Below are 15,477 nucleotides of genomic sequence, written 5' to 3' on the forward strand. Positions count from 1 at the left end.
GGTTTCTGGTGTTTTGTTTAGCTTCTTATTTGCAACATAGTATATAGTTGCTTAGAGTTGCAACTGAGAGGCTGGCAAGTGAGGCGGGGAACGTTGGAGTCCGCAGCAAGCAAGCCTCGTGCTCGCTTCAGTGCCTGGCTGCCGGCCGCCATCTTGGCTGACAGTTAATTTGCATATACTCACTGATTAGCCAATGAAAAGGGTAGCGGTCGTACGCTAATTACCATGTTTCTCTTTTATTAGTGTAGATTTCTTTTTTTTTAATATATATTTTTATTGACCTCAGAGATGAAGGGAGAGGGAGAGAGAGATGGAAACATCAATGATGAGAGAGAATCATTGATCGGCTGCCTCCTGCATGCCCCCTACTGGAGATCAAGCCCACAACCCAGGCATGTGCTCTTGACTGTAATTGAACCCGGGTACCTTCAGTCCGAAGGCTGACACTCTATCCATTGAGCCAAGCCAGCCAGGGCTAAGATTTCTTATTTATCATTTATTTTAATAACCAGGAGTTGATTTAAAAACCATATATCCTATTTAGGTTCTATTTGATTCTATTCTTAAGAAACTATAAAAGACTTGACAAATTACACTAAACCTTTTGCCCTTCTTCCTAGACGGCAAATCGTGCACTGGAACACTTGCCGTGAGCATCGAAGATGTGAATGATAATGCGCCAGAAATACGTCAAGACTATGTGACAATTTGCAAACCGAAGATGGGGTACGCTGACATTTCAGCTTTTGACGCCGACGAGCCTATCCACGGCGCTCCATTTTACTTCAGCCTGGCAAACCCATCTCCAGAAGTCAACAAAATATGGACTCTCTCCAAAGTTAATGGTACTCACTCAAAAACTCACTTATCTGCCCTGAAACAACTGAGGATGGGTTTACTTGGTTACTCACAGGAAACATGTACCATTGATTCTTATTAACAGAATTTAAAAGCCCAACAACCTTGTACAAATATTGTAGGGGGCCTATGTTATATATTGTACACAAAATGAAAGAAATAGTAATTTTCAAGGTGGCAAAATTTACTTTGACAATGAAGACAAAATTGCTGTGTTAAAATATCGGGCAGCTTATCACTCAAGCGTTGTTGCTGTTTTTAAGCAACTCCAGGGAGGGGAAGAGGGATGGACCATGGGCAGTTTGAATGTGGTTGGAAGCCAGCTCTGGAAGTGAGGAGTCTGGGGTCGGGGCCAGGCACTCGGCGGTAGTTTGGAAGGGAACGGGTGGGATATGGACAGAGGTCTGGTGCTGGAGCCTCTGACAGGGTCTGTGACTGGTTTCTGAGGAGTGTGGTCTGTGTTTCAGCCATGACTCGCTGCCTCTTTGTTGCTATGTCATGTTCTCTCATGTAATTGGACTTTTCTGTATGCTGTTCCTTCATAGAGCACCTACTATCGCCCAGGCACTGTTGCTGACCCTGGGGTGTGTATAGAGATTAGCAAGGAAGACATGATTCCGCACGTCTAAGAAGTCTTTCTGGGAGTAGAAGCAGGGACGCTGTGGCCTTTCGCTGCCTTAGTTATAGTGCTTTTCATGTGGTACTGTCATCGTTTACATTTCTCCTCCAACGTATACACGAGTTTCTCAAGACATTGCAATCTATTTTTGTAATTCCAGTACCTGGCCCAGTGCTTAGTAGACACTCACCGCTTAATAAATGTTTCTTGGATCACTAATTCATTAACATATATGCATGAGAGAAGGAAAGTACTGGGGTAGTAAGGAAATCAGTGTTGTTGGCGTTTAGAAAGTGTTAGTTGGAATGCTGTGAGAATGGGCGGGAGGAAGGATGGAATCTGGAAGTGAGGAGCCTCCTGGACCAGGCCAAGGAGAATGGCCTTCGTATAGTAGGTGACGACACTATGCATTGGGGTTGTATAAAGGCAACACTGTGTCCAGATTTATGTCGTAAAAAGGTGACTTGGTGACACTTAGGAGGCAGTTTGAAGAGCGCAGAGTGAGTGGCAAGGAGAGTCGGAGGCTGATGCACTGGTGGGTGAGGGAGCAGGACGACGGCTCAGTTGCGGCCTTGAGGGGCAGAGGGTTGAGGGGTCTTACCTCAGGCACAAGATGCTTCGGAAGGGCAGAAGGAACCCGAGCAGTGCCTCACGTTCCTCCGGAAGCTGGTTATGAGGTGCAGCCAAACATGGTGCCGTCCTCCCAGTTATAACAGCGCCTTTAAGCACAGCTTAAAAATCATGGGCGACTCCCAGTTGTGTATTATGCTCTGTCAGTCCATTTAGTGCATTGCAAAAGCTCAAGAAGGTTGTAATTGCAGTTGGAAATGTGTAGAGCTTTTGGTCAGGTGGTGATCGGGTCATCAGAATAAGGTATGGAGACTGTTGGGGGTAATATCACAGTTGATACACATGTACTGTTGTGATATAGAGAGAGCTGTTTTTCTGATATTGATTAGTTTCTGGTATTGAGATTACTTCCAGAGGCGAGGCATTAACCACAAAGGGTCCACTGTGTTTTGAAAAATTTCCTTATAATGGACAGGTAGGTACGAGAAGGTACATGGATAAGAGGATGTGAACTTAAAACATCCCTTGTTTGTGACTGTATGTGTTAATTCTTTATGAGTGTCATGAACTGCTACTACAGAAAAACGCTTGAAGTGTATGTTAAAAGTCAAGAGGGAAGGGAAGGGTGGATGAGGGGGAGTGGGAAGAGATTAACCAAATAACTTGTATGCATATGCATAACCCATGGACACTGACAATAGTGAGGTGAAAACCGGGAGGGAGAGGAGGGGGTCCGGTACAAGGTTGAGGGACTCAATGGGGGAGAAAGGGGACCACTGTAATACTTTCAACAGCAAAGATAATTTTTAAAAAGCCAATCTAGCATTATTAGTTTGTAAAAAAGAGAATAAGTAAAGAACTATTAAATATTGTTGAAATGCTACTGGGCCACTCCGATGCCGAATTCTTTCCTTAAGCTTCTCTCTAAAAAGTTACAATGAGCAACACATCCGTGGTAAGGTTAGTGCCTGGCAAAGTTGGAGATAGGCATCCGTCTTTATTTGTATTTAAGTGGCAGATAGTGACGTACAAACAAGTGCGGTGAAACAAATGCCAAGGGAGGAGGCCATGTTCGTGAAATTCTAATTCTTCTATTGCAGATACAGCTGCCCGTCTTTCCTATCGGAAGAATGCGGAGGTTAAGGAATACTATATTCCCGTGACTGTGAAAGACAGAGCAGGGCAGTCGGCCACGAAAACCCTGCGAGTGAACCTGTGCGATTGCACTCACCCGAGCCAGTGCCTGGCCGCTGCGAGGAGTGTGGGGGTGTCACTCGGCAAGTGGGCCATCCTGGCGATCCTGCTGGGTATAGCGTTACTGTCTTGTAAGTCCTTTTTTTACTTAAAACTTAAATATATAGTAAAAATCCGAGTGTAGGAGAAGGTCCTTAAAAAGTGATCGTGTCCAACTATCCATCAGGTGTGAGTCCCCTTTACAAATTCCTTTCGTGTTAGGATCCTTTTTGAGATGAAAGATTTCAATTTTGGATAGAACTCTTTTTTAAAAAAATACATATTTTTCTTATTGATTTCAGGGAGGAAGGGAAAGGGAGAGAGATAGAAACATCAATGATGAGAACGAATCATGTGCATGCCCCATACTGGGGATCAAGCCCGCAACTCAGGCATGTGCCCTGGTCGGGAATTGAACTGTGACCTCCTGATTCATAGGTCGATGCTCAAACACTGAGCCACACTGGCCTGGCAGAACTCCTTCTTTTTTTTTAATGTTAATTTTTGCCTAAGCATATTTTTTTCACATATTTTTAGAGAGAGTAAAAGGGAGGGAGGGAGCAGAAAAACAAATGGGAGAGAGACACATCGATTTATTGCCTCCTGCATGAGGCCCCACTGGGCCAGGGATCGAACCTGCAACTCAGGTACCTGCCCTTGACCAGGAATCAAACTCAAGACTTCTTGGTGTGTGGCTGATGCTCTATCCACTGATCCACACCAGCCAGGGCTTGGACAGAACTCCTGAAAATGCCTCAGATTGTGCTAAGTCTGTCAATGTATAATTTTATTTCTTGGTCCTGGTACTGCCCCTTCAGGAGTATAAAACTTTCTAAATCTTCTGCTATATGAAAGTTCACTAAAAGCCATTTTCATTTCATGTCCTCTCACCATTGAGCCACAGATTTAGGGGAGATGTCAGCAATATCTCTTCGTTGACATTATCTTGCCAATTTAGTTCCCTATGACACCATATCTCTTCCTCTTGTTTTATTTCCACCCAATCCTGCAGTTTAGATTAGCTGATCCTTTGTTCTGTGAGAGGGGCAGTGATTACTAGCAAGACTCTGGAATCGGACTGTCTGGGTTTCTACCCCAGCTCTATCATTTGCCAGCCATGTCACCTGGGGCAGGTTACTTAAATGCGCTTCAGGTTCCTCGCCTGTAAAAGGAGATAATTATAGTAGCCTACTTTATAGGGTAGCACTGAGGATTAATTAATGTGTGTGAAGAGCTTACAACAGTGCACAGTATACTTCTAATAAGTGTTCATTATTTCTCACCAACTCAACAAGATAAATGTATATTGAACACCAGTGATATGCCAAAAACTGTGTCTGCATACATGGGATTCATCAAGAACAAAACAGGAAAAACAAACAAAAATAGCCTGTCTTGCACAGCCAGTATGGCTCAGTGGTTGAGCGTAGAACTGTGAACCAGAAGGTCATAGTTTGATTCCTGGTCAGGGCACATTCCCCGGGTTGTGGGCTCGATCCCCTGTGGGGGGCGTGCAGGAGGCAGCCAATCAATGGTTCTCTCCATTATTGATGTTTCTTTCTCTCTCCTTCACCCTTCCTCTCTGAAATCAATTAAAAAAAATAGTCTGTCTTGAGACAGAAACTAACACATAAATTAAATGCTATGGAGGGAAAAAGAGCAAAATAATGAGGCCCTACAGTGCTGTACAATGTGTGGGGTGTGAGAGATTGGGGGTAGTGACTGCAATTTCAGTAATTGGTTAGGCCAGGCCTAGCTGCAGGTTCTTGTTGATGGTTTTTGGAAAAGGTGGGTCAGCCCAGTGGAATAGCTGGGGAAAGAGCTTTCAGCCGGAGGGGAGAGTCAGTTCCAAGGCGCTAAGGTGAGATATGCCTGGGGAAGTCAAGGGGTGGCAGGGAGACCAGCGTAGCTAGAGAGTAGTGGGAGAGGGGACGAGGGGAAGAAATGGAAGCAGAACCGTCACAAAGGGCACAGAGAAAGCAGGGGTTGGCACACTTTTTCTAGGGCTGAATAGTGTATATTTTAAACTTCGCAGATCATGTGGTTTCAGTTATAACCAATCAAATCTGTGGCAAGAAAACAGCCATAGAAAATATTTAAATGATGGGCATGCTGTGTTCTTTATCTGTGAAACTAAATTTGAATTTTAAATAATTTTTACATCTAATAAACTACTTTGATTTTCTTCAACCATTTAGTAATATAAAAACCGTGTTCATGGGCCATTCAGAAACATGTGGTGGGCTGGACTGGAGCTGTGGTTTGGCAGTTTGCAGTACAGCAGTGTGTACAACATTGTAAAGAATTATTGTTATTATTCTTCGTTTTATTATCCCACGTTTCAACCTCCCACATTTATTATATAGAATGAAAATTCTGAATAGGAAAATATACATTGGGGTACAGCAGTGTGTACAACATTGTAAAGAATTGTTGTTAATATTCTTAGTTTTATCCCGAATTTCAACCTCCCACAATTATTGTATAGAATGAAAATTCTGAATAGGAAAATATACATTGGTTTAGTTCAGATACTTGGAGATAAATCTATTCTGGGTAAAATGTTTTATCCTGCTTTCCTGTAGGCCAACCATCCTTTTGGGAATCAGTAAATCTCTTTAGAGTCTTTGTCTTAAATAAACATCAGTGAGCTTTTTAAAAATGTGCTATTTAACTCATGATCCCAAACACTTTAATATGATGGGTAGAATTCAGACTCTTAAAGAGGACTGTCATCAAAATACACATACAATCATGCCAAATTTTAAAACCTAAGCTAAGTCATGGTATGTTGATTTAGAAGGTCAAGGTGATTTAGGGGACACCATATTTAGTGGCTGTATTTGTCTCCTGTGCACCTTAGGTGAGAAGATAAACAGAAGATGGGTATTTTATTCTATGTACGTTAAACGTTACATATTCACTTCTGTTTCCACACTCAGCTGTATTGCTGACTTTAGTCTGTGGAGTCGTTGGTGCCAGAAAGAAGAAAGGGTTTCCTGAAGATTTGGCACAGCAAAATTTAATTATATCAAACACAGAGGCTCCTGGAGATGATAAGGTGGTAAGTAATTTTCTTAAATGAATATTTATCTCTGAGCATCTCCCATCATTTCTTCACTTGTCCTCGTGAAGTTGAAGTTATTTTGACATCAAGAAGTTTAGTTATATTTCTAATTGGGTAAGATTTTGCAGGCATAAGATTTTGCATCATAAGTATATTATGTCAGTATTCGAATATTCATGCAGTGGCATTCACTTCACTGTTTAGACGAGATGCATTGTTTCGGTTATCTTTCTTCCACTCTCTAGTGTTGTCATTTAAAATTTGTTCTTTGAAGTTGTACATTTATTATAATAACAATCTATTTGACTGCTCTCTGCAATGTATATTTCCAGAGATTATTTTTTTCTTTGACTATTTATAATAGGAAAAATCACTTGCTAAAAACTCTGAAGATAAATGAAGAAAATATCAGTGTGTGTGTGTATGTGTGTGTGTGTGTGTTGGAAGATGGGTTGGGAGTTGGTTGAGAAATTGGGACTGGGGAATAAATCTGGAAGTCCCTGACATATTGAAGGAAGTGTGATTCCCTGGGAGAGTAAACTCTGGGGAATCACCTGGAGGTGGGTGAAAGGAACAGAGAGCAGAGAGAATGTAGAACAGCACTGTGGGCTCAGCTTCCATGATAGTTTATTTTCAATTCTCCTCTCTGGGGTTGGGAGTTGGGTGAGAAATTGGGACTGGGGAATAAATCTGGAAGTCCCTGACATATTGAAGGAAGTGTGATTCCCTGGGAGAGTAAACTCTGGGGAATCACCTGGAGGTGGGTGAAAGGAACAGAGAGCAGAGAGAATGTAGAACAGCACTGTGGGCTCAGCTTCCATGATAGTTTATTTTCAATTCTCCTCTCATTGGCTTAGAGATATGGTCGATGAGCATGTATTTTTAATGACAAAATTATACTACCAAAATGAGGATTTTTTTTGGTAATAGAAACGTACTATAGCAGCAACCTAAGTAAAAAACATAGACTAGCAGTGCCACCAAATGGCTACTTTGCAATTCTCTTTTTCTATCTTTTTCTAAGCCAGTGAGTTTAGGTTCAGTAAGTCATCTGAACTTGAAAATCTTCCATTTTAGTCAGAGACTCGCATATTACATTTAAAAAGTTAAATGGCTAGGAAGATGGCACACAACAGCCTGATCGTTATGGGAGATCTTGTCATGACCATAATGGTTTATGATTAGAACTGACCCACTGAGGTGACTGCTGTAACTAAGCTTCTCACCTATGTTGAACTTCTCTCATTGCCCCCACCCCCTCTCTCTCTCTCTCATTTTTTTTTTTGGTGAAACAACTTTTGGAAAGAAGGATGTATACTCTATTTCCCTTAGATATTACTTCCTTTTCCCTCAGCACTCCTTGGAAGTTCTTTTGGTAAAGATCACCAGTGATCACTTTTTTACTCGAATTCAATGGTGCTAACTTTATTTGAGCGAGTTCTTATCCTACTTTGTTTTTTTTCCACTTTGATCAATGGCCTCCTTACCATACTCCTTTGCATGGCTTGAGTCTTGCCTCTTTGGGTCCCTCTATTGGCTATTCCGGATCAATTGTCACAGCTCTAATGCCTGTATTCACCCCTTGGAATGGGCTTTGCTTGTGGTTTTATTCTCAGCCCTCTTGTCTTTTAGTCTAGAGTCTTCTCTGGGTGATGGCATTTATTCCCAGGCTTCAACTACCACCTGTATGGGGTAGGGACTCCCCAAATTCTATCTCCAGTTCAGATTTCACACCTGAGCTCCAGATCCCCATATTCATGTACGCATCTTGGACGTCCCACAAGTTTACCATGTCCAAAATGGAATGGCTTACACCCATCTCACCCCCTTCCTTCTTCCCTATTTCCATGTGAATTGTACCATCAATCTAGTTGCACCGCAGAGCAGTTAGGACTTATTCCTGACCCTTGGCCGCCTCCTCCATCTAACCACCAGTAAGCTCTCCATGGCGTTCTCAACTTCTTTTATCTTTTATTTTAAATATATTTTTCACTGTTGATAGTATTACAGATATCTCCCATCCCCCCTCCTCACCCCCTTCCTCCCAGCCCCTACACACACACACCAAGGTCTTCACTACCCTCTTTCATCGACTTCTTTTCATCACTACTGCTTCTACTCTGGCTTAGGTCCTTATCATTTCCCACCTAGAATAATTCGCTAGCCTCCCTGATCTCCATGACACTAAACTCGTCTTTCTTATTTGTCTTTCACATTATTGCCTAGAATGATTAAAACAATATGCTTTTTCCCAGTTAGGAAAGCCCTTCTTTGAGTCCTCGTACTCTCGGGATAGTCTACATCAGTAGTTCTCAACCTTCCTAAATGCCGCGACCCTTTAATACAGTTCCTCATGTTGTGGTGACCCCCAATTTCATTGTTACAAATTGAACATAATTAAAGCATAGTGATTAATCACAAAAACAATATGTAATTATATATGTGTTTTCTGATGGTCTTAGGCGACCCCTGTGAAAGGGTCGTTCAACCCCCAAAGGGGTCACGACCCACAGGTTGAGAACCGCTGGTCTACATGTTTCAGCCTGGCATGCAGGTCTTCATGCCCTCTGGCCTTTCATAGCCTCCAGCTTCCTCTCTCTGTCTGAACTCTTTGTGGTAGCCATTCTCAACAGGCTGAAGGTGAGAACCCCCAAAGCATCCTTTGTCCTGGAGTCTGGGGCCTGGACCCTCCTGCAGGTGGGGCATTCTTGCTCCCCACTCCCAGTGGGAGTCCTCCCGCTCAGTTTTCCAGGTCTGCTCCAGCGAACCTCTCTGGGTTCGCATTTTGATATTCTTTCTCTGTGCTCCTGTAGCATTCTGTGTTCACCTATCTATCAGAATAATCATTCTTAAAGTCATTATCTATCTTCTATCTTAATGGAATAAGAACTTCTTGGAGCCACTGAACGCCATGTTCATCTTTGCATCTCTAGACTAAACACATCATTGGAAAGTGATAGATGTCTGTTGAGTGAATGAGTAAATGAAGGAATGAGTGAATAAAAGGTTGAGTAAATGTTCTTTCTCCCTTGCCTCCTTGTGACTTGCCTTGGAACCCATTTTCTCCCGAGATGAATGGTTATTTTATTTTATTTTATTTTATTCTAGTGTTCTGCCAATGGGTTTATGACCCAGACAGTCAACAACTCTAGCCAAGGCTTCTGTGGCACGATGGGACCAGGAATGAAAAATGGGGGGCTGGAAACCATTGAGATGGTGAAAGGCGGACACCATACCCTGGACTCCTGCCGCGGCCATCACCACACCCTGGACTCCAGGGGAGGACACGCGGACGTGGACAACTCCAGATACACGTACTCGGAGTGGCACAGTTTCACTCAGCCCCGCCTGCGCGAAGTGAGTTTCCCTCAGTGATTCACGCTACAATTAAATGTCCATGTGGAGAACAATAGGAAATTGAAATTGACATATATTTTTTAAGAAACTGATTTTCCATATTCTTTATGGTTTCCTCTTTCCTTCTCACTCTCTGGTTATGTTCCCCTGCTCTTCAATTATGTTACATTATCTATACTAATAAAAGGGTATTCTGCTAATTAGACTGGGAGACCTTCTGGGAGACTTTCCGGATGTCCTTCCAGACAAAGCCATGGTGGTGGGGCAGAGGCAGAGGTGGTTAGGGGCAATCAGGCCAGGAGGGGAGGGCAGTTGCAGGTGAGCAGGCCAGTGGTGGTGGGGGGGCAGTTGGGGGTGAGTAGGCCAGCAGGCGGAGTGGTTAGAGGCGATCAGGCAGGCAGGCAGGTGAGCGGTTAGGAGCCAGCGGTCCCGGATTGCGAGAGGGATGTCCGACTGCCGGTTCAGGCCTAAACTGGCAGTTGGACATCCCCCAAGGAGTCCCAGATTGGAGAGGGTGCAGGCTGGGCTGAAGGAGGCCCCCTCCCCCCCCCACACGAATTTTGTGCACTGGGCCACTAGTTTAATATAAAAGGGATTTTATTTCATCTCTCATATTCTCTTAATTTTAAAATCTCATGAACACTGCAGGTTTTTAATATCCCTCCCTTAAGTTTTAATTTAGTTTTAGGTGAGTGCTTACCTCATGAGCTCTTTTAATATGAAAGAATATGAAAAAAAATCTCATTTCTCACAATCACAAAACTCCCCAAATCAAAGCTTCATTTCTCTGTGAAAACCAAGCATCTGTACACAATTCTAGGATCAATGTGGGATAATATGATCTGTCTGAATGATTTTTAATGTACAAAGCACCATGCAGGTGTAATGTGTTTCATTTAGAGGAAAGTAAGGGTGTGAAAGAAAGGAAAGATTATGTAAGGGATTTTCAATCCTGGTGGCACCTCCAAATTCCTGGGGAGCTTTTAAAAAACAACACTTGCCCTTGAAAGATTCTGATTTAGTTGGTTTGGCATTTTTGCTCCCCCCGCCCCCCGCCCCAGCCCAGCAAAGCTCCTCAGATGACTCACAGGTGCAGCCCAGGGAGAGAACCACTGGGTTGAATTGCTTTCTGGTACTAAGTTTTCACATCTTTGATGAGAAGGTACCAGTGCCCTTGAAACACCAACACTGGGCCGGAAGCCCTTCATCCTTTGACGGACTGCACATGGACAACATTCTGTGATGCAGCTGTAGCTTATCATATGTCCGTAGCACGTTGTTTTTCATGAAATTCAAGCGTTAATCCTATTCCTGTTTCTAGATGGTCAGTTTCATGTGATATCAGGGTGGGGAGAGGCAAAGCTTAAGAAGCATTCATAGTGTGACCTCAGGTCATGGATGTGAGGCTACTGGGTCATGAAGGAAGACGCTTGATCACACAAGACAAGACAGTGAGTCGGGTTCGAGAGGGATGCACACACGCAAGGAGGGAGCAGGCACAGGAGTGTGACAGGCCAGCAGACAGGCCAGGAGCAGACGGGGAGGGTAGTTGTGGCTGAAAGCTTGGCTCCTCCATTCCAAAGGCCAGGTTTTTGCAATGTGAGTTACGCTATTTTAAATTTTATTGACATTTTTTGTGCATTTCTATTTTGTCATGTTTGGACTATCTTGTAAACTTGATTCTGAAGCCAATGAGGTCATTCTTACCAACTTTCTTTTTTCTTTTAATGTTGAAAGTATTACATATGTCCCCCTTCCCCCCCATTCACCTCTTCTAACCCTACTTTCTAACTGCACATAATACATAGCGATTTTAATTAACAGCTATTGCCTGTATACTATGTGCTGGGCAGAATAAGAATATTTTTTCTTTTCTTTTAATCACCATTTATCCCTCCTATATCCTCTTCCACCTCCAACACCTCCCTTCCCCCCAGCAATCACCACACTGTTGTCTGTGTCCCTCATTCTTTATCTCTCTCTTTATTTTTCCCCTCAATCCTTCCCGCACCTCAAACACTCCCACTAGTGCTGTCTACCCACTCTCTCTCTCTCTGTTTTCATGCACTCCTCCTTCAGCATTTAAAATTGACCCCTTGAGATAGTCGCTGTCTATTTTAGACTTGAGAAGAGGAAGACAAAAATATTTACTCCCTGGCTCACAGTCCCATCGCTGGTTGGTATAGCCAGAGGCATGACTCCAATCAGGACTGTCTGACCATTCAAGCTCCAATTCCTAACCACCTGTGTATGGTCACCACTCTGTGGACTAGCCCGGCCTCTAGATATGAAATGTAGGGATGAGCATTTCATGGTAATTTAAATGTACTTAAATATAACATTTATATACATAGTGTTTTTTTATGCGTATGGGTTGTTAGAAATGTGAAATATACTGACTTTATGGTGTGGCTGTGACATAGACCAATCATGTGCATTTTTTGTATGTAGGACTCCATTAGAGGACACACTGGTTAAAAATTAAACATAAAAGGTAAATAAAAAATATATTTTATGTTTATACGTTCCTGTGTTTAAAGCAATAATGCAATCGCTTCTTTTTGCTTTGCAGAAACTGCACCTGTACAATCAGAACGAAGACCACCTCTCATCGCAAGATTACGTCCTCTCCTATCACTACGAAGGGAGGGGCTCCCCGGGGGGCTCCGTGGGCTGCTGCAGTGAGAAGCAGGAGGACGAGAGCCTGGACTTTTTAAATCATTTGGGAGCTAAATTTACCACATTGGCAGAAACGTGCACAAAGAGATAAAGGTGTCAGTGCGACCGTTACATGGTTTTGCCAGACATTCTGGAGGTTTCCAAAAGGAATACTGTAAAATTCCATTTCAGCGTCTAAATAGTCACATATGAATATATGTGAATTTTTCTAAAATTTGAATTATGCTAACTGCCAATTTGTATTTCTCAAGCAATTTATTGCGTATCCTTTCTCTCAAGTGTACATGTTAAAAAGGATTTTCACTTTCTTTAGAGCTGAGCAAGTTGACAATTAGCAGATCTTATGCTGTAGCATTGGAATCGGAGTCTAGAAAGGATCTGCTCTCTTAACAGATGTTATACCAATAATTATGTTGGGTAACTATTAGTCCCACAGTAGCTAAGCTGTATTTGGTTGAATATGACAGAACGGCTATCTGGACTGAAATTCTGTTCTTGTTCCAAATTAGATTTAAGTGGAATAGGTTTATTTCAAACACTGTGGCAAATTTTGTTGGATTTTTTTTTAGTTCTAAAAAGGCAGTAGTACCTAGTCAGTAGTCCCTACGATTTCATTTCTAGACTTCTGTTTCCTTCTGGTTAGCAACAGGATAATGAAAAGCAGTCTTATCTATTCGATTGCCCTAATAAAGGTCTCAAAAATACATAGCCACTTTCAACTACCCTAGAAAAGTGTGAACCAAAAACTTGTTATTTTATGCTTTTGGGAGTGTGTTTTATGGTTTGTAAAGGATTATTCTGAGGAATAAGTTTCCTCATCCTCCAGAAACAAAACTATATTCACCATTGCCAGTATTGTAATGAATTTAAAATACTAAAAATCTTTCATTGAGATCATAATTCCAAATCTTAACTTTTTTTTTCTGAGATTCAGAACTACTATTGAAAACTTGCCAGTAATGAAAATTATACTGAGAAAATATTGCTTTTCTTCTCTTGAGTATTGTACTTTTATGTTTTCATGTGCAATTTTAGCACATATGGCTCCTATATCCTCTCAATGGTAGTCATTTGAAAGTAGAACATGTTATGCTTCCATGGATTGTGGATATGCCTTGTAATCTGGAAAAAAAAAAGACTCCTATCATAGTTAGAAGTAGCAATGAGAGCTAAACATGCATCTTCATTCACTGCCATTTTTAAATCAAGCATATTACTCCATTTTAGGGCAGGTAGATATTACAAAATGTTGTCAAGAATCAAAAGAATATAGAGAAACTTAACCCCTTGGTGCAGTTTAATATCCTTTAAGATGTTGCTTAAGTGTAAGGCTTTTCAGCTTTGTTTATGGGAAGCTTTGTTTATGTCATACTTCAAGGCAATGACATTCCAAACTTCAAATAGTGAATACATAATTCATGCTAAATCTAATCACATTGATGTATATTTACTTCAAATGACAGTTTAAAAACTGAACTAGAAATATGGGGCAAAAGTAGGTTTATAGTTGTAATGCAAATACCACAGTAATTAATAAATAGTAATAATACAAGAATAAACTGTGCATTTCCCATACAACTATAAACCTTTATTTGCCCACCCTTTTATTACTATCACCAGCAGAAGGAAATTTTGGAAGAAAAGTAATTAAACTTAACTTTAAAATTTTGCAGCTATGAATTGGGACCTATTTCCTCCCACCCCCCAACATTCTTCATCTGACCGTGGGGGCAGGATTTGCCGAGCGAGCCCACGGAGTGGCGATGTGCTATAGGAATGTCGTTTGAACTAACTGTACATGTATGTGTGTGTGTGTATGGGGACATGGGAACTTTGGGAGAGGACAAGCCCACGGGGGCATTTGGACAAAGAGCATCATGAAAACCCAGGCCTTCCAGGGCAAGGACAGAGGCCAACAAAGGGACGTGAGCGGGAGTAAAGGCAACATTGTGTGCTTCGTCGTTTTCTTAGGTCAGGCCCTGCCTTTTCCTTCTTAGCCCAGTGGCAGCTGCCATTTGCTTCTGGTGAAGTGTCACCTCCCCTTGTCTGCCTCCCCTGGCTTGGAGTGGAGTCCAGGAGAGGAGAGCTGGCGGCACGGTGAGCCTGAGGCAGTCGCAGGATGGGCCTGAGCTGGCTGTGCAGAGCACACGGCATCATGGGAAGTGCTCTATTCCTACTGGCCCTCAGCCTAAGCTAGAAAGATCTTCAGTTAAATGTGGGCTGAAATTGTTTATCTGATGCTACATTTTTTGTTGTCTTATTTGCTCCTGAAATCTAGATTTTCCTTTTTAGACTTAGACTGCTGAAAGGGTAATTTTCCTTTTAAAGTTTGCTTATTTTTAATGTCAGCATCATTTACATGTAGTATTCTTTCCTTATATGTGTAAGGTGGAAATTATGCTGTTTTAGTATGAAAGAAAATATCTTTTTAAAGCTTTCATTTTTTCAGCTCTTAAATTTTTAATGTAAATGTACAGATTGTCTTTTCTTATTTTTACAAAGAAGCAGTTAACTGTCAGTATAAAATGCAGTGATGTTTGCTATTAAAATAGTTATTTTACTTTTAAATAAATTTGGCAGGTTAAAATAGCAAAAATTGGATGTGTGATGTAATATTTACAAATATAGGATGTAATAAAGCAATACTAATTTAATTTCTTGTCTGCTGTTTTCAGAGATTAAGTTATTCATGGTAAATATGTTACAAAATTATGCTTAAGACTAGCATGGAAAGAGAGATTCTCAGTAATGCCTGTATTGTATTACTGGAGAATATTTTAGAGAATGGGTAATTATCAAATTATCAATGCTATTAATATATAGTATACTATTGGGGTGAGATTACTATTTGAGGCAAATGATTATCATCTGGCTACCTACCTATATCTATTTCTATCGATCATCATCTATATATCTGTCTATTTATCACTTGATTTTGTTTGAGTGAAGAAGGTCAGAGTGCACCAGAAATAAAACGCTGACACAGGATTCTTACTTGGAGGAGCCGTGTAGTCCAGGGGAAACACTAGGAGTTAAAACAACAACAACAACGAGTCTTTATTTTACAGCAGATTCCACGAGGCAAAGTAAGGGT

At 41.6% G+C, this 15,477-nt stretch overlaps 1 protein-coding gene across 1 annotated transcript in view; it reads left to right on the top strand.

Moving 5' to 3' along the window:
* DSC3 (desmocollin 3) overlaps positions 1-15,037 on the top strand; it is a 51,749-nt gene extending 36,712 nt beyond the window's left edge. The window contains exons 12-16 of the mRNA XM_005857083.2: positions 621-845; positions 3,148-3,372; positions 6,223-6,344; positions 9,456-9,704; positions 12,277-15,037. Of these exons, the coding sequence (XP_005857145.1) occupies positions 621-845; positions 3,148-3,372; positions 6,223-6,344; positions 9,456-9,704; positions 12,277-12,474 (1,019 nt within the window). The 3' untranslated portion in view covers positions 12,475-15,037. The remainder of the gene's footprint in view (positions 1-620; positions 846-3,147; positions 3,373-6,222; positions 6,345-9,455; positions 9,705-12,276) is intronic.
* The last annotated feature ends 440 nt before the right edge of the window (positions 15,038-15,477 follow it).

The sequence above is a fragment of the Myotis brandtii genome, unplaced genomic scaffold (genome assembly GCF_000412655.1).
Source record: "Myotis brandtii unplaced genomic scaffold, ASM41265v1 scaffold107, whole genome shotgun sequence".
Lineage (NCBI taxonomy): Eukaryota > Metazoa > Chordata > Mammalia > Chiroptera > Vespertilionidae > Myotis > Myotis brandtii.